Genomic DNA, 23,010 nt, shown 5'->3' with positions numbered 1-23,010 from the left:
TTTGAGAACTCGAAGAAAAACCGCGGATATAATGTTGTTGACCTCAAATTCACATGGTCTGGTTCGAACCAGAGGCCCCTCACACAAGGGAGCGCTCCATCAGGGCGTGAGCCATCTTACCGTCACTACCATCATCATCAAATTCTGATATCGGCTGTTGTTAAAGCTAGATTGTCTAAAGTACTTTTTTTCCTTGGGATGTATTAACACTAACTTCCAATTTGAGACATTCAGATAAATATAAGTAGCTAAGCCACAACTTCAGAAGAACCGTTCAAGAGTAACCGAGTAACTAATATCGAACTTGCCTTAAAAGTGTCTCTGTATAATTCGTAGTTTTATATGTGTTAATAATGAAGAAAGAATGATACCAAACTCGGGCTTCCTAGATACCTAGTATTGAGAAATTAGCAGAAATCAAACAAATCTGTGTCGTTGATATATTGTGTATCCTGATATATCCCGATATATTTTATTGGTATCAAAATTCAGAGGCAGTCTATAATGATAAAGTATTTCCTTTGAAATGCATTCCGGGCACTATAACTCTCACCTTTTCCTTCTGCTAACTGTAGTTAATAAACAAAAAGATCACATGAGCTATTCTAGTGGCTTGATTTTTAATTGTGGAAATATTTTCTTTAACCGTTTGGCAACGTTTCACCAACCTAGAGAAGTCAAGGAATTTTATGAGAAGCTGAAAAACCAGGAGAAGTGAGGGAACTTTAAGCACGGATCTATTTTCAAAATATTTGAGAATTGTAGGTCTGCTGGATTCTTTTTCTGCATTACTCGGCTGTTTGTTTGGGATATTTTATAAAATAAGTTCGTTTTGTTTTCAGGCTAGCGACAAACCTAAAAAACCGAGAAATATCAGGAAATTTGAGAAGAGCGGGATTTCTTCAAAGAGTGATGGAATTTCGAGTTTCCTAAAAATGAGAATTTTAAAAAATTTAAATGAAAATTTTTAAATTGTTTCAGATGTTGTGAGTTCTGAGTTTCTAAGTGACAGCTTCAAACTTAGAAAAGAATGTGTGTTTTTCAATAAAGATATATAACAAAGGTACATTCTCTAGTTGTGCGCATTATCTTTTGCTTTCGCATATGCAGTGGAATATGATATTGGTGAATTGTCCACAAAATACAGTTGGATCAACGAACCAATAGTATATTCATTTTCGACATACGCATAATTCCATTTTTTTTCTTTTTTTCGTTCTCAATATTTCGAGTTTCCTGTTCTTTCTGAGGCCAAACCTGGGGAATACGGGGGTTGCGGAAGCACAGGAATATTGAATTTGGTCAAAAATTCGTGGATCGAGAACGCCCAATGCACTGTTGCATTGTTGTGGTGGAGAATCTAATTCTTTTCTTTCCAGGGGCAGTCCTTTTCCGCCGGACATTTTCGCGCAAACGCTGAAGGACACTTTTGTAGTATTCCTGGTTGACTGTCTGCCCCCTAGGGGCAAATTCATGATGCACGATAGCCTTAGAATCGAAAAAAAAAAAAAACACCAACATTGTCTTCACATTCGACCGATTTTGTCGCGCTTTCTTTGGTCTTGGTGAATCTGGGATCTTCCACTGAGAAGATTGAGCCTTTGTTTCTGGGTCATACCCATAAACCCATAATTCATCATCTGCTATTACCCTCTTCAAGAAATCTGAGTCCATTTCGGCTCGATTAAATAGTTCTTGGGACACTTCAAGTCTGTGTTGTTTCTGCTCGTGTGACAACACTTTTGGAATGAATTTCGCGGACATTCGACACATGTTCAAATCATCAGTTAAAATTGACTGAACTGCATAGAAACTTAAATGCAGATCTTCAGCCATCTCCCTAATTGTAAGTCTACGGGTCGAACGCACTAAATCACCAACTTTCGCAATGTTTTCGGTAATTTTTGATGTTGAAGGCTGGCCAGACCGGGGGTTATCCTCTACTGACTCGCGGCCATCTTTGAATCTGTGAAACCAGATAAACACGTTTGACCGGCTCAGACATTTGTCTCCATAAGCTGTTTTTAAGAGTTCGTAAGTCTCCGAAGCAGATTTCCCAGTTTTAAAATAAAATTTCAAACAAACGCGTTGTTCCAATTTTTCATTCATTTTGCGCACTTGAAAATCCTCCAAAACACACACACTCTCGCACTCAACTGGTTGCTACGCCGTACTGAATAAAGATATCTCGGTGCATGTTTCAACATGTCTCAAGGACACACCAAGCCACCGCTTCCATGCTAACAGGCGATTGTTCAAGGTTCAAGGTATTTTCCTTCCTTCTCTTCGAAAGTTTGGTTTCTGAAAAGAATTTTTTTAAAAAAATGAGAAAAAAAAAACACATACTGCTCTTTTTTCATTTAACATTTTCCATTTCCTGTTTCCACCAAAATTCAAGAATTTTTTTTTTTTTCACTTAGTTCCTTTCCATTTACATTAAAGCCTAGCCTCCAAGCCAATTTAACGAAATTTCCTTCCTTTTCCATGTCATCGTTCCATTTCCATGTTCCCCTTATTTTTAGGGTTTCTTCACATTTTAACAGTAAGTGTTCTAGTGTTTCATCTTCTTTAAAACATAGTTGACATTTTTCGTTCACTTCTTTAATTTTTTTCAATCTTAACCTTGTTTCATGGCTCCCTGACATGGCTTTGAAAAGTAAAATGCTCCGTAAATCATTATCCATATAATTTATTTTCTCATAACCCTTTTTATATGTGTATATTCCTTTCAAACTGCTCTTCTTGACTACTTCTTCATACCACTTTTCCTGTGCCTTCTCTTTAATTGTTTTTTCGGTGATTTTTTTTCCCAATTTTTATAATTCCCTTCTCTGTGCCAGCGGGTAGTTTGATCATATTTTCTTTCTAATTTCCTAACTCTCCTAAACCATTTTGTGTTCTCCCCTTTTCTCATATGTTTAGTAGCTTCATGCACAACTTTTACTAATCTTGTTTCTTCCATAAATTTTAATCTTCTAAGATATTTTATTTTACTCATAACTTCTCTTTTTTCAAAATCACTCCATCCCATCTTTCCTGTTATTGTTACATTTGCACTTAATTTATTTGCTCCTAGGGCAAACCTTCCTATTTGATTTTGTGCTTGTTGTAAAATATTTCTGGTTTCATCCGTTAAAGTTCTTACTTCATTTGCATATGTTAGCGCCGGTACTGCTACTTGTTTCCATAGTATTCTTGACACCATAGTATCCTCTGTTGTATGACCACATTGCTTTATTTTTATAATTGCTGTATATTTTTGTAGTTTATTTTTCAGTTTTCTCTCGTGTTCAAGTGTAATTCCTTAAAATTATACTTTTTCAGTCCTGTTTATTACTATGTTTCCTGCTTGTATATTTTGATCCTCTATGTCTCCACTAAAAACCACGAACTTGCTTTTTTCTTCATTTATTTTTAACCCAATTTCTTCTCCTTTCCTAACTACTGTTTCTAACATTTCCTTAATGTCTTCAGTATTATTACTCATCAATGCTACATCGTCTGCAAATAGTGCGCCAGGGATTTTTCTTACTTTTGATTTTCCTTGCAATCTTAATTCTATCCCTCTGTTTGTTTTGATTAATGCTTCTTCCACTTCGTGTATATATATCAGGAATAGAACTGGTGATAGAGGACATCCTTGTTTCAAACCTTTGTTACTGTCTATCCATTTAGATTTTATGTTTCACATTTCATATTTGTATTTGTTATCCTTATATAGTTTCTTAAGGAGCATAATAAATTTTGCTATTCCTAAATTTTCCATTACTTCCCATAATGTCTTTCTCTTGACTGTATCATAGGCCTTTTCAATATCAATAAATGCTACTATGAAATCTTCTTTTCTTTCTCTGCATATTTCTATCAGTTGTGTTATAATGTAGATGTTATCTGTTGTATATCTACTCCTGAGCAGTGTTGCCAACTGTCTTAAAACTTTCCAATCACACGGCGTATATTAAAAGCTTCATTTCAAACGGTTTTTCCGTTATGATGCAACAGACAATGTCGATTTCGTTTTTTGATACATACAAATTACTGTATTCACTTAGTTGGTCGTATTCTAGTATTACGAAATGTAATTTGACTATTGTTTAGCTTTTTACAACGAGAAATGAACAATTAATTATTTGTGTATTGTGTCTTTCAGAGCTGGAGTTAAGTAAGCTGGATGAACGGCTTATCCACTTGTTAGCGTATCAGAGGTTGCAGCAGTTACAGATGTGTCACTCATCGAACTTTAGTGATATTTTAAACTGTGCTGTTCAAACGCCTGAACCAAGTGAACCTACAAATAAAGTGAGGGCCAGGGCAGTCGTTTGTCCGATAAATGGAAAAGGACCAACGTGTTCAATGTCATATCGCACACTTACGTTCGGGACAGGTAATGCTAATTCATTTTCTTACTATTATAGTTAATAAGTGAGTAGATTTTTAATATATGAGCTACTGCGTAGTCCTGTAGCTAACAAATTCAGCTTTGATAGGTGATCCCGGAGGAGTTTAAGTTTTTTGTCATTACGAGAAACTGGGAGGTATTCCAGAAAAGACGTAAAGAACTGGATTAATCTTCTGCTTGCAATTGGAATCAGTCAAACTATTTCCATCATACTAATTTTCTGTAGGATAAATATTGAATAACTCTTATCTTATATAAAATATCTTATATCTAAGGAATTACAAATCCTTTCAAAATGTTTCTATGGTTACTGATCTCTTTATCAATTACTTCAATTTGCTGCTAAATTGATATCATATGAGTAGGTTCTTGGCTTTTTTGGAACTATTCTGAGAGAAAAGGGAAAAAAAATGAAATCCTTACTTTTTCAAATTGATGATACCTTTAATTAAGACAAGTGCTCGATTTAAAATGGGAGACGAGATTAATATAAGGCCAGAAATGCCCATAAAAGTGAAATTTCCGTTTATATGTCCATCTTGAGGGTTACGTGTTGGAAAACGAAAGTTCAAGTGACCGGAATTAGTTCTGACAGCATGCGAGAGACAGAAATCTGCATCATACTAATTTTAGGGAACCATTAATAGATTATTTGTTTACTGTTGCCATAACCTTTCTTGCAATTGTCAAGATTCATTTTAAGTGGTCACGATAAAATAAAACGTAATTATAATTAGCTGTTTGTTTACAAGATTATGTTATTTCGTGTGTCCGATTTTTCGTACCAACACAATTATAGTAAATTTAATCGAAATTAATAATACGTTAATTTTTAAAACACATCACTTACAGAGAATAAGCTCACTGATAGACATTCAACTATTATAATTAGGGGTTGTCTTTTAAGAAACAAAAATGTCTCTTGGGACCATACGCAAATTAGTTTTCAATACAATTGCGAAAAATTGTATTGTGTTAAAATACACCGTCCAGTATCCATTGCAGTCCAGTAATCGGGGAATAAAGTAGTAATTCTATTGGATCGATCAGTGATTATAGTAATACTGAGGCGTCGAAAAAATACAGAACGCTTTACATCAGGGAGTTAATATAATGTAGAGCATGTTACATTATAAATCGTAAACGGAATTTCATACAACAGTTTTACCCTTAATCGGTGTTAATATGATCTGAGAAGAACAGAGTTCTGCTTTACAATTGTGTAATCTAGGTACTCGGTATTGTTCACCTGCATATCATGGGATTGTAAACTTATGATTTTATTCTAACATAAGTATACTAAAATGAAATCTTAAGTATTACTTAGAATGTGCTTTCAGTTCACCAGTATGAGAACCTCTTACGGTTTTCTGTACTTTGTCGTTTCTGTTTTGATTATAGAAATATCAAGTGATTTGAAACATTAATAAATAATTCTGAAATAAGCAGGTGAATAAAAATCGAGAACTTGATTGATAGTAATAAGTTGTAGGTATAGCTCTTGAAATTGCATAATGTATTTTTGAAATTGCATAATGTATTTTTTTTCCTTTTTCTTCTTTTTCAGGAGCTGATATGGACGTATCTCTCAGTAACTATGGCCATTGTAATTTTGTTTCCGCCAAACATGCCTGTGTATTTTATGATGAAGTAAGTCACTCTTTTTGATATTTAATTGTAAACTAGGTTGAGTTTAGATTTTATTCTAGTCCTAAATGCGATTATACTAGTTTGAGAATGTTCATGTACTTTCATTGTACGATATAGAATGCAAAGGAAGTTGATACATTTTAACGTTGTTTTCCTGACACTTTTGAGGCTGAAAAAACATTAAAAGAGTTCTACTTCACTTTATTTTTTGTGTTTGAGAAAGTGTTTCTTATGTTTTGGCTGAAAATAACCTTGATTTTGGAAAAGTGAATATAAAGAACTTAGAAAGGGAACAATGAAGATTTTAAAACTTGGAAGAAGTGAAAAATCCAGATAAACGCTGTTTTACAAAATTAGCACACAAGATATTCATTGCTTACAACGTCTATCTTTATTTTCATTGTGTAAATTGTAGTTGTCCAAGAGTACAGTGCTAATCCATATTTTGTATAAATTTTAATTTTCAAAGTTTAATTTTGGATTTTTTTTCTTTGAAGAGAATCTGTACATTTGCAAGTGTGATTTGTACTCAGATTTTTAGAAAAAAACTTTTGAATTATTATTATTAACATTTCTCTCCTAATATTAATGTCGCGCTTTTTCTTACCATTCCTATATTTTACTCTTTTATCCTTATCCGCTTGTGGGGGGCCGCGGTGGCTCAGTGGTAGAGCGTTCACCTCTGGTGTTTGGGGTCCTGGGTTCGATCCCAGCCTCCGCCAAGTGAACTTTGTGGTGGACAAACACCGTGTGCGTGGGTTTTCTCGGGGTTCTCCCGTTTTCTCCCACTTTCTTCATTCCACCATTTTCACTCATTTCTCATTATCACCGTCTCCTTTAGCCTAACCGGCATAACCGTGGGACGTTAAACTTACAGATCTCATTTCATTTCCTTATCCGCTTGTTTCTTACGACAGGGTGTCTATCGGGACGAAAGTCACGAAATCAGAAAACGGTCTTTTTATCTGTACAAATATAAGTACAGATTGGAAAATTTGTTCTACAAAACTTCAAAATTCACCACCAAAAATGTCTATGGTCAGCTTTAGACGCTACCAAATCGCAAGCAAAGCACGCTTCTCTCTCATGCATGGAAATTCGGCCTAATTCGCACCCAAATTCGCTATTGAGAATATTAAGAAATTTTATGGTCTGATAAAGAAAAGGTCAGGAAATTTGATTTTGGAACTTTAGTAGACACCCTGTACGAATTCTCATTGATTTTACTTCTTTGTACTCTTTTTTTTTTTTTTTTTTTCTCTACTTTGTTTCTTTTTGTAATTTGCAGGTTAAATCTCTCTACATCTTACTTTATCTCCGAAAGTACTATTCTGTCCTTGTTTTCTTCATCTCTTCCGTATCCATAGTTTTTCACTTTTCGGACTGCCTTTCTACCACTTCTGCAACTTAATACATACCTAATCCTTTCTTTTTCCCCTTCGAATTAAATGCATTTCTACAAATTTTAGTGCGAATTGATTTCTGACTACTTAATGTTTCCAATTTTTCAGTTAGAGTTTCAATTTGATCTTCAAAAGGTTATGATTCGAAGTGTCGATTTCAGAGAAAGTCTTTACATGTTTAAAATTATTTCGATTTTTTTCTGAATCGTAACAATTTATTCGATACCTTCGTTCATCTGTTGAAGAACGGATATGTATCGAATCTTTCCTGATAAACATAAATGGGTCTAATTGACCGTATACAACCATATCCACAACCAGTAACAAAAAGTCACACGTTTTCCCGTACTCGATTCCTTCAATTATTGCACACCTGTGATATGGTACGATTTCAACTTCAAACACTTAAGGACAAGTCTTGTGGTCGCTCTACTCCACTTGACCAGTTGCGATAATTTTCTGGTAGACTTCTGAGGGCTACGAAGCATCACTTCGGAAACGCGTGGACTAAGCTCAAGACTGCGGACAGATCTCGCCTTGTTCTTTGTTGCATTTACAACAGATCCCGTTTGGCACTATTTCATCTTCAATTGCCGAATGCTGCATTTACCTGGGGCGGGACGATTAGGAAACCCTGTGCGAAATAACTTCTGTGTTTCTTTCAAAGAACCTGTTCTTATATACAGTTCTACAATGTTCACTTACTCTGGTATCAAGTACATCTCTAACGCTTGCACAACACAAGAACATATCTCACCTTCTCCATCTCAACAGACAATTGGCGATCTGAGCAGGGAAGGGAGGGACGATCACGGTCTCCATATTCTGGCGGGGTTACTTTTTCGTAGCCCACCTTATATAAAATACAAAAACGATTTCCGAGTACTTCTGCACTTCCCTTTAGAATATGCATTTGTGCATGTCTTTCTTTGTATTTAGTTCCAGGAAGGTGTAACATTTCTTACACCTAATGTACTTTTCTCTCTCTCTCTCTCTTTTTAATCGTGACCTTCAATTTAGGTTTCTAAATGTTACTGTATGGTAGGCTACTCAGAGTCTTACATGACTTCTATATTATTCCTTTTATGTCAATTTTCATGGTTCGATTTCCGGTGGGAGAGCATTGGTAAGTGTAAGACGTATTACAGTGGTTCGGATTCCACCTTAAACTCTGGATCCACGTCTCATACAACCTCGGTGCTGAAAAGGTCGCTGAACTTAATAAATAAAATTTTGTTTTAGTGTATGTACAGTTTCTTTTGTAAATCAACTTAGGTATTTCTGGTTGATATTTTTCTGTTTAGTTTTAGGTACTGTGACATCAAATACAAACGTAATTAGTTTTGTAGTGCTAAAGCAATCTATAATATACCTAGTATGGTGTGGGGGCCTCCTTTTGCGTCCAAAACAGCTTGGATCCGACGTGGAATGGATGTATACAGCATCTGAATCGTGGTGTGTGGAATTTTGTATCATTGTTCCTCCAAAACATGCTCCAGTTCCTTAAGGAATGCTGGTGGATGGTAATGAGACCTAACACGTCTTTCTAACTCAGACCACAATGGCTCAATGATGTTCAGATCTGGTGATTGTGGGACCCAGGGGAGGTGTGATAGCTCCTGGTCGTGCTCCTCAAACCATGATTTCACCGTTTTTGCAGCGTGACAGGGTGCCAAATCATCTTGGTAGATGCCATCACCATCAGGGAACAATATTTGGGCCATGGGTAGAACCTGGCCTCATACGCCTTAGCATTCATCATTCCATGCAGGCTATGATAGGACCTGCAGAAAACCACGATATCACTGCCCATACTGTAACAGAACCTCCCCCATGCTTTACAGTTGGGAGCAGACAGTCTGTATCATAGGCCTGCGACGGGTTCTCCATACGTTAACACGACCGGTTGTTGGAAGAAAGGTGAAGGTCGATTCATCGGACCACATTATGTGTTTTCACTGCACATGAGTCCACGCCGTGTGGTCCTTGCACCACTGGATACGCCTCTTCGCATTTACTGCTGTGACCAGGGGTTTGGCGATGCCGGCCCTGCCATGAATTTTCATTTTATGAAGTTCCCGTCGCACTGTTTTCGATGAAATTGGGTTTTGAAAGCCTGAATTGAGTTCAGACGTAATTTTCATTGCAGTGGTCTTTTTTTTTAACTGCTACAATCCGTTTTAATGCCCTCCGGTCTCTATCTGAAGGATTGTCTTTCGACCACTGTTGTGCTTTGCAGACGTCGTTTGCCCATGAATTGTGTATGCCCTCGTGACATTGGACACAGTGCCTTTCGATAGCCCCACAATGTTCGCTACTGTTGCCACTGAAGCTCCAACCAGACGGGCACCAACGATATGTGTTTTTGGAAGTCTGTCAGGTCGCCCATTTTACCGCACCACTTTCACACCGCGACACTCACAGTTGAACTAGTTATTGCTGACGGAAGAGGAAGGTCCACATGACACATTGAAAACAAAAAACGACCGGCAACCGCTACACGTGTTGTACAGTGGAGTGCCAAACTTACGTGTCCTGTATGAAGTGTTTTTATTTTGTCTAACCCCTTTATATATATATAAAATTTAGTGACCATTTATTTTCTTTCATAATGAAATATTGAACAACTGTTCTAAGTACTGAGTAAGTAATTTCTTTAATTAACATCTTTCCATGTTCAGGCATCGGAGCGAGTCTCTTTTTCATCTAAAAGTATCTTTTTTTGGTCAAAGTCTCTATCAGTCTCTATTTTTGAAACATTAGTCTACTAAGTCTCTTTTTTTTTTATCCTTAGTCATATTGTTTGGATTGTGGCCAATGTACTAGAAAATGTCAGTAATTAAATGAAAGAAAATAATAATGATGATAAATAGAAAATGATATAAATACAATGGTAATAAATGTAGTCAGTGTGTGTATTTGTGTGGGAGGTTAGAGGGATTTCTGTTTCCATAGAGGGAGGTTGCCAGGGAGACCCTTCTGTGTTTGTCTTACTTTTTTTTGTTAACTACAAGGGAATTTGCAACAGGTTACCACTTCTCTTTATTTAACAGAGTTCCCATCGACCTGGTAAACCGAGAAAGTGAGGGAATTCATTCCAACTCAAAAGTCATAGAATTTGATCATAGTCATAGAAACATTTAAAAACCTGGAAAAGTAAAATAATTATAAGTATGGATTTATACTTCTCAAATACAGTTTCTAAACCTTTATTTCGCTACAGCAGACTTTTTGGCTTAACATTCCGACTTAAAAATAATGTTACGGCTTAACGACTATATAAATGTTCACGGAGAGTCAACCCGAAGCAAGAGGAAAATATAGATACCTTTTTACATTATATGTAGAATCGGAAATTTATAAATCATGATCTGGAAAAGTAAGGGAATTCGTACTTGCAAAATAAGTGGGAATACTAATTTAATTAGTTATAAATTGAGGTATTATAAATATGCCTTTCGCTGTTACAGTGTAAATTCGAGCATGGTCTCATTGTAGCCTTCGATTCGAAAATTTCCTCTCTAAGGTCATATATTCCGTAAGTTTCAATTAACTGATACGAGCAAATAAAATCCATATCTCCGGTCTTCATGAGTAAACAAATGAAGTACACCTATTGAGTCTCCGTGACTATACAATGATACACGAGTGTCAAATATAAGTAGTCAGGGATAAAAACGTCGGACACTCCTCGTATAAGTTATACGGGGAGTGCCCAATTTTTTGTCCCTGACTGTACATGTATATATTACCTCAATTTTACGAAATAACGACGATATCCACATGATATTATTGAAAAAAGCAGAACAAAAACTGGAAAATGCAAAAAGTGTTAAGAAGAACATAGAAGAAATTGAAAGCCAACTTAGTGAAAGGAAGAGGAAGTATAGTGAAACCAAAGAATCTGCAAGTTCTCTGCTTGGTGAAGCCACAGGTAGACTTCGGAAGGCTCTTAAAGGGGACCTGAAGGAGGCACAAATTGCTCAAGGGATGTTGGAAGGTGTCATGTCATTGAAACAAGAAAAATGCAAAGAGCTCAGGGACATTCAAGCTCTTCAGAAAAGTGTTGAAAAGAAGAGAAATGCCCTGATTACATCGTTTTTTAATGTACAGTCAAAGAAGAACTGAAATTTATCCAAGTGTAAAGTTTATATATATAATGCTCCTGAGATGCCAAATCACAATGATGTTATTGCATCTTTGAGAAAAAGCCAATCTCCATCCAGAACCAGAAATAAAAGCTTTGTTCTGTTGGAAGTCTTTACAGCTGAGTTGTCTTTATATATGTTCAAAAATTAATACCTTGGATCATTTGTGAAGATTGGAAAGTAGATAAATATATTTTTTATTTCTGGTCTTAACTGGCATCTTGGTAGGGGTAAATCACTGTAAAAATGTTACATTTTCTAACTTATGACTGAAAGTTGATTTGTGAAGTTCTTTATCAGAGGCGGGTTGATCTACGAAGTCTCCTTTTGTGCTTCATTAGGTCTACAAAGTAGCTATTTTCAATGCCATTAGACGCTCCGATGCCTGCATGTTGCTTTCTGTTCAAGGATATATATTCGAGACTGGTTTAACGCCCCACAGTTATACCCTTTAGATTAAATAAGACTGATGAGTAATGAAAGTAACTGATTGTGAAATTATTTCTTTCTGCTCTTGTACCGAGAATTGAAACCGGGACCACGTGCACATTAGAGACAAGGCGAGAAGGATTTGTAATTTGGTTTAACATATGATTTAATTTTCTGTAATACATAGCTGTAACGTATTTATAATTTTCTTATATCCATATATGATACACGAAACATAAATGTTAGTTACAATAAAATGCAGATTTTTCTCTTTAAAAAAATTGTCAAATGGGGTTCGAACTCTTGTTAAAATAAGCAGTTTTACAGTTTCGTGTGACGCTAACCATCAAACTACGAAAGCATGCTCGTCTGTGTGTATCGACGAATGACATCCAATAAGTTACCTACCTAGACAGGAAGGAATGCAGATAGGATCATCTGGCCATAACTGTTTTTCGATGTAGTCCTCATGGAGGTCTATGTACCGTCGCCATTTTATGGGCAGCGAAGAAATCTTAGAGAAAAACATCTTTGCCATGGCCTGCAAACCACTGGGAAACAGCCTGTTTAACCTCGTTGTCTGACGAAAAACGTCCCCGCAGGTGTTTCTTCAGGTCTCGGAAGAGGAAGTAGTCACTAGGGGCCATGTCCGGACTGTAGGGTGGATGATTCAGCGCTTGAAAACCACAGTCAGGAACTTCTGCAAATCCATTGTTCGCGGTGTCACACAAACATTCGCTACGTGTCGTAACACAAGAATTCTCGGCCACTACGTTTCTCCGACTGACTTCAAATTGTTCAGCGGAGTTCCCCATAGTGGCCTTGGTGTACGTGTCAGGCATCATTATGGTCGGCCCCTCCCTTCGTGTCGAGGGGTCATTCCATATCAATTCAACACAGTGACTTTACCTCACCATCTCAGATTTTAATGAAATTTGGTACATAGATGCCCTCTAGATAGACTAAGAAAAATACAAAATTTCAACTTTATATATTGACCGGTATTGAAGATAGGGCTGTGTAAAGTATGGAAAAATGCCTAAAATAGCATGTTCAATGTATTTTGAAATTGAAATTGCAGCTCTCCTAATTGAGCTAGCGAGCTGGTTGGGGTGTCATTTTACAGTATCTTTAATGCCCTTTCCTGTGGCATACAATATCATATAGGTTAATACAAATTCTTATTTTCAAAATCAAAATTTTTAAAAAATACACATTTTAAAATTTTGAAATTAATTCCATGAATAGATAGTATTGTTGTAAAGCACTTGTCAAAATATGAATTTGGGATGATAATGGGTTCATTGTTAAAAAAATTCAAAACTAATACTTATTTTTCAATAATACTCTGTACGTAGGGTAATAACACAAGAATACTAAGTTTTACTTCTGTGAAAATAAAAATGAACACTAATCTGAAGAAAGAATACAGATGATTTCATAGTAAAACTTTTCAATAAGAAATAGGATATGTTTATCACTTGAAATTTGAAAAAATTACATTTGTTCGGAATACATCACTTTCAAGGAGAACATAACTTCTTCCATCAGGAGTTACAGAATTCACTTTTGTCAGAACGTCCACTACAGACATCCACAGAACATCAGCGTTTCTTGGACATGAGAATGGCCAGGTGGATGAAGAAAAGTTACTTTTACTTCATCTGGTTCTTCATTTTTCTGTGAAACATACCCGAACCACAAATTTCCTTCATAGACAGCGGTGACATAGCTTGATATGTTTTCTAATTGAAGTTTATTTGGAGATTGTGACACTTCCTTTTCTCAACCCTGCAAACCATCTAAAAAGAGTTTCACCAATAATGTTGATGTAGTTTTGGGAATGAATGCATGATGTTGCTGTGTTCCTTTGATAGTCAACGCTTGATCGAAGCGACTTTCCAGGAACATTTCAGCTTCACTATATTCCTCTTGGGTTGACTAGGCAAAATTTACTTTGATAATGTTTTCTACTGCCCACTAAAAAAAATGTCTTGAGGTTTAAATTCGATTGTTATAGGATCTTTGCAAACTAGCACAAGCTGCCAGTCTCTTTACTGAACCGCCTACTCCATCGGAAGACCCTTTTCCATGTGCTATAGCCGAGAAGTACCACCCTCCTTTCACTTTAAAAGCTGGCTTATGAAAGCAGAGGTTCAAAAAAGTTTTATTTTTGTATTGCGCGGTAGACCTATCGGAAAAATAGAAAACCTTGTTTGGAAGTTTTTGAAGTTTGGATGTCAGAAACAATATGTCTTTTTTGAAAAGTATAAACAGCAACTGTATTGTGCTCCAGGCAATCGGAAACGACTGCATATTTAACATGTTCAACTTTGTTTTCTGTTTGAAATATAAAACAAAAGGATGGATTGTGACCTGTTAGCTTGTCCAACGGTAGCTCTGTGCTTTATCTTTTAGCGCTGTGCTATTATTTTCAGAAAAATCACAGATGACAGCAAATTCTGATTCTTTGAGATTTTCTTTTTTGTATAGTTAAGGAAGACTCCCTGTTGTTTGGCAGTGAACTCATGACTACCCGCTAAAGCTGCTTCAATTCATTTGGTTTGTTTAGGCTTAACGTCCCTATGTAACAGCGAGGTTATGAAGGATTAGATATATTACTTGAAGTGGCATCTGAACCACTACTTGGTTTCCACCTGGGAGAAATTTTATAGACTCATCGGGCTCCTTAATTACAAGGCGAAAATTAGATTCAACTAACACAGATGATTCGACATATGTGGAAACGTCACTATGAAATTCACGTGGCATTTATGATTACGATTTGTGGCATTTTTGCATTGTTTTTTTTTTTTTTTTACACCAATTGTTTTTTTTTATATATATATAAAAAACACCGGGTTTAAATCAGCCAACCCTGCTGTTGTACCAATTGTACATGTATACTTTTTACAGACCATGTTTATTTACAGTAACATTTTTAATTGTGAACCTTGTATTAATATTACTTTAAAGTTCAAAAGTATCAGCACTTTAACTTGCTTTAAGTTAGTTCTTAGAGTATGAGGTAATAAGTGTAGCCAGCGGATTACAAGTTGGTATGATATGTTTTAGACCCATTACTGTACTCTTCATGTTAGTGTTCAGATTTATTCCCACAAGTTAAAAAAACTAAATGCATTCGTGTATTTTTCAGCTAGGTACAGGGTTTTAATGGAAACTATAGTGTAATTTTCTTTTTTTTCTTTCTTTTTTTTAACAATGAACCCATTATCATCCCAAATTCATATTTTACCAAGTGCTTTACAACAATACTATCTCTTTATGGAATTAATTTCAAAATTTTAAAATATGTGCTTTTTGAAAAATTTTGAAGTAAAATTTTGATTTTGATTTTGATTTTGAAAATAAAAAAATTGTATTAGCCTATATGATGTATACCACAGGAAAGGACATTAAAAATGCTGTAAAATGACACCTCAACCAGCTCGCTAGCTCAATTAGGAGCGTTACAATTCCAATTTCAAAATATATTTAACATGCTATTTTGGGATTTTTTTCCAAACTTTGTATAGCCCAATCTTCAATACCGATCGATATATAAACTTGAAATTTAGTATTTTTCTTAGTCTATATAAATAGTGTCCCTGTGCAAAATTTCATGACAATCTGAGATGGTAAGGTAAATTTTGTTCTCAAATTGTGTTGATTTGACCTGGAATGGCACCGAGGTAGATAACTTATTGGACCCCCCTCGTAGGTTTTGACTATATATATATATATATATATATATATATATATATATATATATATCTTTCTGTAAACTGTTACGATTGTATTCTATATGGCAGTTAGGTATTTACTTGGCAGAATCATGAAGCTGTTCTATTTCTCTTTTAAGAGTATGGGTGTTATTGTCAGAATGAAAGGGTAATAGAATTTCCCTGTAAGCACAGATCCGAGAGACGTAAGGATCTGAGTTCAATTTTCTGGCGTTACTATCTGAAAGACAGTCTAGGTTTTTGAGAAACCAGCTCTGGGCGATAACTTTCAACGTCCTATCCCTGGCTGGGGTGCCAAAAAGTAAGAAGTAAATGACAAAAGAATAAATTATAGAACTATAAACTTCGCCCCACCCTACGAATAATCTTGGCGGACCCTTGTATCGGTAAATATTAATTTTTACTGTTCTCTCATTAAATAATACCGCTAATGTGTGGCACAGTCTGACTAATTGAAATCGTGAAGTTCAATATACGTTTGACTCTTAATCAGCCTTTAGTGTGATGTTATTCATCTGTAGTATATATTTATATTTACAACTTGTTTCTTAATAAAATCCTTTGTGTTCTTTCTTTGCAGACAACGAAACATTACGAGCTACTGAATTACAGTGAACATGGTACTACTGTAGATAATGTTCTGTATTCATGCGACTTCTCTGAAAAATTACCTCCGCCACCAGCACCACACCCAGTAGTACAAACTATTCGAGAAATCGTCAACCAAAGAAGAGGAGCCAAGAAGAAACAGGAGGAAGAAGAAAAGGCGGCGGAAGTCATGAGTGCTTCTGCTAGAAAGGTATTGTATTTTATTAGCAACCAACGATATACTTTTTAACGTGGAGACACGTTGGCTCAGTGATAGGGCGCTTCCCTCTGATGCATGGGATCACTGGTTCGATTCCCAGCCAAGTATGTGGTGGACTACATCGTGGGTTTTCACGGGGTCCTCCCGTTTCCTCCCACATTCTCATTCCACCATTTTTCCATTATCATTCACTTGACTTAGTCAAGATTCATATACAAGTTTCTTCCATTCTGACCAGTTACAACTATAATGTTCATTCGCCGCTACATACGTATAACTCGTATCATTATTTTAATTTTTATACATTAATATATCGTGACAGATCAAACTTTGCGTTACTTTTGGATTATTTTTTTTCAAGTTATTAGTGATATCAGAAATCCGAATGGTTAGCACGCGCAGTCAAGGGTGGAGCACAGAATTGTAGAGATTGACCAGGCATCGTGAATTAGTTGCAGAACTACCTAAGTTGACAGATAGTGGACTCTGCTCTTGAAAACCAGAAATAATTGCAGTGAGAATCGACGCGATAGCAAGATTGACCCCATACGCAGATGAAATTATTGGACACTATCAGTGCGGATTTAGGCGAAATCGATCAACTATCGACCAAATATTTACCATTCGACAAATACTGAAAAAGAAGCGGGAATAGAATACCCCGATACATCAACTATTTATTGATTTTAGAAAGGCTTATGGCTCGGTTAGGAGATAAACATTCTAAAACATTCTTACAGAATTTGAAATATCGAGAAAGCTAATTAGATTAATTAAGGTTTGTTTTAAATGAATCCCGAAGTAAATCCGGGTAGGAAAACTTTTGTCCACGAGCTTTTACGTCGAGAATGGCCTGAAACAAGGAGATGCGTTGTCGCCAATATTATTCAACTTTGTCCTGAAATACGCTATAAGGAAAATCAAAGATAGCAACTAGGGTCTAGAATTGAATGGTATTCACTAGGTTATGGTATATGCTGATGATGTAAATTTAATAGGGGGTAATAGAAAAACAATAGAAAGAAATGTAGAGATCGTATTAAACTTGCAGGTACATAGGTTTAGAAGTAAATGCAGAGAAAACTAAATACATGGAAGTTCATCGGGATCGTAATACGGCACATTATGGATGCGTTAAAATATTAAATAATACTTTTGTTAAAGTGGATACTTTCAAATATCTAAGATCCAGTATTAACAGACGAAAACCATATTCACGAAGAAATTAAATGTCGACTAAAAGCAAGGAATACGTGCTATTATTCAGTTCAAAATCTCTTGTTGTCGCGAATTCTGTCGAGGAATTTGAAGCTAAAAATATATAAAACGATAATTATACCTATTCTGTATGGTTGCGAAACATGGTCGCTTACTCTGAGGGAAGAACGTAGGCTGAAAATATTTGAGAATAAGATCCTGAAACGAATATTCGGACCCAAGAGAAACGGGAATGGGGAATGGCGGAAACTTCATAACGTGGAACTACATAATTTGTACGGTTTACCGAACATTGTTAGTCATCATATTTAGGAGGCTCAGGTGGGCAGGTCATGTAGCCAGAATGGAAGAAAATAGGAACGCTTTTAAAGTCTTTAACTGGAAGACCAATCGGAAAACGACCATTAGGAAGACGTAGACGCAGATGGGAGGACAATATTAAGATGGATCTCGCAGAAATAGGAATACAAAGTAGACTCCAGTTGACTAAGGACAGATGTCAGTGGAGAACTTTTGTGAACGCGGCACTGAACATCGGGGTTCCATAGGCCATAGAGTTAGTTACAAAGTTGACGCAATAACTGCGTGTCTCAAGTTGAACATAGGCCATCTGGCTGGCTATAGTTCTTCTGAGCAATACCTCCAGGGAGATTTAGACAAAATAAGATTCTGTTTTTTGTCTGATACTTCCCGATTACAAAAATAGACTTTAGTGTCTATATTTTAAGTAACCTGTAATTATCAAGACAAATCAAAATCGTTAAAACTTATCACTGAACCCGTTAGAGATATATAAAATCTAAAAAGAAGTACATTGAGATATGCGATGGAATTTGAGCAACTGATCTCCCATCTTATCGTTGCATTGAAAAACAATCCTTTTCCTGAGCTCAATGCAGCTAATAAACAGTGAGTCGTTTGTGCTTTATTTGGATGGTTATATTTACATAATAAAACAACTTGTCTTATTCTCACAGTTTTGCAGTTATTAATCTTTGCTAACAGCAGAGAAAGTTTGTTCCCTAATAATTACTATGAGCAAATGTATGTAAAAAGAAACTTAGCTTAATTTAACAATTAAGTTAATTAATTTAAAGTTAACAATAGAATTTTCAGGTTGAAAATGTGTAGCATATCAATAGAATCAAGCAAAAAAATACAAACAGTTGAATTTTCACAGAGAAATATACGTTGTTTTATACGTTTCGTGTTCAAAATGAAAACTTTTTGCTTGCAGTGTGAGAGAGGTGCCCTTTCTGTAATCAAAATTCAGCGGTGAGGAATGTAATTCATTCCAGATAAGTTGATAGTCGATCGAAACAAACTCGACTATTCCCCATCTCTTTGCCATTAAAGAAGGGGAGGAAAAGAGTTGCTAACCTTGATAGGGAGGGAAACATTTAAAGATACAGTATCGTGTAAAATCTACATTTTTTATTCCCAATTCCTTGAACCCGATGTTGAGAAGGCATTGTTATTACTTTTAACCACTATCGAAACTCGCTACCAACAATCACTATTTTTGGATCAAAAGCTCCAATATATTTCAGTCAGAAATTTTTTTGTATGCCTTATATCTGGAGAACTACGTATAGTGTAGCCAAATCCAAACTATCACTTAACTCATTATTATGTGATTATTCCGTAGAAAATACGAAAACTCGATTTAGGGGCCGTTCAAAAATTTTGTGGATCCAGATCCAAAAACTAACACTTTATTACATATTAACTAAGATTGCAGTCTTTTGATGCAATTTTTGGATCATTCCTAAAATTCTTGTTACTTTTTGTCTTTAAAAGAAGTATTGATTATTATTTATGTACTAAAGGTTCAGTAGTATGTTTAAAATTGAATTTCTAGAAATAAGAAATAATTTGTTATCAAGTTAATTTCTATTATTCTTCCTTTAAAGAGTCGAAAGAGATTATTTATCAAACCAATCCTGTTGAAATGTTACCTTTTTTTTCTTTTTAATGTCAGAACATCTGTTTATAAGAAGGTCGGACAAGACTTTTTTTTTTTTTTTTTTTAAATTTCAAATTGCTTCGTTGGTACTCTGATACTTTCCCTATACGGATCATATTTCCTCTTAGATTACATATTAATATGAAGCTATTGCGTGAATACAGAGAAATACCAATTTAGTTAACCTTTCATCGCTTGGAATTTTTATCATTTTACAACCCCGACTACCAAGAATGTCAAATTTTTATATAAATTTCCTGCTATACTAAAATATGTAATAAAGTGTTTTAAAATACGTAGAGCTATTATGAAAGTTACAGTTAACATTTTATAGATATATACATTCTATACCTCCGCGTGCGAGGGTTGATGGTGGAAAGAGAATCATCAAAATTCACCTTTATCAGATCACGTGTGCAAGCATTATGGGGGGAAAACTATTTTTGTTGTGTCAGCTTATATGAAATGAACCATAGGTATTTTTTTCTGATTTGATGATAGATTTTATTCCAGCTATTAAAATATATATTTTTTTTTTATTTTCGAGAAATAAATCTTTATTTTTGTATTTTTAACAGTTCCAGTACTTTAAAGAGATGTGCTTGTTTTTATCGGATGCTTACTCATTTATTGTGTGTGTAAGCAGTTTTATTTTATTGATTGATTTTCTTGTTTCTTTTAAGAACCAGAGAAAATGTAACTGTCGGTCAAGCAGTTCGAGTTTAATTGGAGGCAGTGGTGCAGGCTGGGAAGGTACGGCTTTGCTCAACCATGGGTCCTACATCAAGTTAGGTTGTTTGCAGTTTGTGTTTAGTATAACAGACTTCGCTACGTTACCTGACGTCAAAAAAGACAATACAACAAAAGCCAGTACTACTACTATTAAGCAAGAGAGCGATACATGAAAAGAAATATATATAGCTGTGATAATCTGTTATATTTTTCTCGTCATAAATTACATGAAAATTAAATAAAGGAAGTGTCCAGTATTATTAAATAAGGAATAAGTATAGCAGGAAATGTCAGAAGAAAGAAAAGAAAAAAGCTCTCTAATAATAATAGTAATAATAAAAAGAAAATACGTTGCGTTCGAAGGATGCAGACCTATCAAATGTATGTGAATCTCAAGACCTTTTAAAACATTTTGGAATGCTCGAATCACAAATATACTTTTTTTAATGCATTGTTTTTCAGAGTCATTAAGAACCGTTATATTTGGTTATGTATGATACGTATTTTATTAATAATTTTATATTAAGTTGAAACAATCCCTGTTATAAAGACGATACTGAGCTAATATTGCGTACGTAATGAAGATCGTATAATGGTTCCTATGTAAACAGAACTCAAAAGTTTTAATATTTGTTTTAAAGAAGAGTTTTAGTCATTTCTATTACAGATGTGGGGAAATACCCACAGTTATAATTATTATTATTACTGTAATTATAAGAATTGTTTCTAATATTTTAAAGAGAGATATGTATATACATCAACCAATATTTGTGTAGATTTCTTCTCCAGTTCTGGAAGAACAAGAATAGTTTATAAAACCATGCATAATAATGAAAGATTATATGTACAGTATGTATAATATATATGTTTAGAAGAGATACTTTGGACATATGTATTGAATGTATAATTGTGCATACAGTTTATTATTATTATTATTCTTTTTGTATGTTTATGTAAAAAAATACATATATAAATATGGACAGTGTACAGTACGAATTTTGGACAGTGAACATAGCAGCCTTAGAAATTGTTTCAAATGAAGTGTACAAAACTAATATATATCATGTATCAAAACTATTCGCGAAGTCTATCGATATTTGTATCATTTCTGTAGATTTTTTTAAAGAAAGAAAAAAATATGTTTATATATTCTTCATAATATTGTTATGAAGGTTTAAAATATTTATCTCTTTTTTCTGAGAAGAAAAATAACTCACCAAATGTTTATATAGTTCTGCATAATGCAGTTTTCGCATCTGACCATTTTTGATTTTAAAAAATGTAATTGTGTAAAAAAAAAGAAAGAAAGAGAAAACAAAAGATCTAGAGAGAGAATACATTTTATTTAAAGTTTTTAACGTTTTAATTGAATTGTTGTCTTATTTTAAAAAACCAATACTTAAAACTGACAATTGGTCTTTGAGTGTGAAGTTCGAAAAAGGGCAAGGAGAAAGGACTTAATGGGTACCACAATCTCTCGAGAGTAATGAGTACTAAAAAGTGTATCACGATTGGTGCTTGCTCACTACTTCCAATATTTCTCCGTCAAGCAATTTTGTGACACTGTCCTTTCTTCTTTCCCGTGTAATAAATACACTTCACATAACGAACACAGTTCAATGATTTAAAACATGTTGAGCGCCGCGTAAGTCTCATGGGACCTACAACTATCTTTCTTAACGAGCCGCGTTGGTTCCATGAAACAAACATGACTACGTCCTTAGGAGGCCATTTATCCTATCTTGGTGAGACTTTCCCATCAGAAGAAACTAATATAGCGAAGGGTTTTGTGCTAACGATCCAATAATATTCCAGCTTTTTAATTTCCAAAATCAGCGTGTTTATATCTAATGGTTCTATTCGGAGCCCACCAATATCGAGCTCTCTCTCTCTCTCTCTCTCTCTCTCTCTCTCTCTCTCTATATATATATATATATATATATATATATATATATATATATATATATATATATAAAATATATGGTGCCTTCCATCTCAATTCAGGCAGAGCATGTACGATATCACCATCTCAGATATTGTTGAAACTTTTTTTGATGGCCATCAAAGACGGGGAGTACAATTTATGAATTGTAGAAGACATGGAAAATGGTACTTCGGAGCCTCACCATTCGGCTATGGAGACAGGTAGAGATATAATTCTTGTTGTGGTATGTACATAGGGATATAAATAAACTATATTTTATTATAGTTTGGTTTGCGCTTGCGTATCTTTTTGTACATAAATTAACAAATGAACGTCAATTTATCTGAAAAGTCGAAGTTTGCGAATTTTTTTTCGAGCACTTCCGGTTCGAATTTTAAAAATTTGTTTTCTCGGTTGGTAAGACCTGGTTACTCGCTTTCCGAAAAAAAAATTTGTATCGCTTGTGTGTGCAACCGTTTTGTCGCAATAAAAGTGCAATGATTTGATTATGTTTGTGGTTCACATTCATTAAATGAAGAATAAAAGGTTTTCTTGACTGTTTTTTTCATTATTTTGATCAAGAAGACTCT

General features: G+C 34.9%; 1 protein-coding gene across 1 annotated transcript in view; it reads left to right on the top strand.

Moving 5' to 3' along the window:
- Nucleotides 1–21,867, top strand: part of LOC145693089 (PHD finger protein 12) — a 74,535-nt gene extending 52,668 nt beyond the window's left edge. Inside the window, exons 13-16 of the mRNA XM_081768777.1 lie at nt 4,151–4,384; nt 5,967–6,049; nt 16,353–16,571; nt 20,448–21,867. Coding sequence (XP_081624903.1) covers nt 4,151–4,384; nt 5,967–6,049; nt 16,353–16,571; nt 20,448–20,669 — 758 coding nt within the window. The 3' untranslated portion in view covers nt 20,670–21,867. The remainder of the gene's footprint in view (nt 1–4,150; nt 4,385–5,966; nt 6,050–16,352; nt 16,572–20,447) is intronic.
- The last annotated feature ends 1,143 nt before the right edge of the window (nt 21,868–23,010 follow it).

The sequence above is a fragment of the Thermobia domestica genome, chromosome 8, assembly GCF_964235325.1.
Source record: "Thermobia domestica chromosome 8, izTheDome1.hap1.1, whole genome shotgun sequence".
In the NCBI taxonomy this organism is placed as follows: domain Eukaryota; kingdom Metazoa; phylum Arthropoda; class Insecta; order Zygentoma; family Lepismatidae; genus Thermobia; species Thermobia domestica.
Note: the sequence above shows the minus strand (reverse complement) of the source record. Positions and strands in the feature narration are given on the sequence as shown.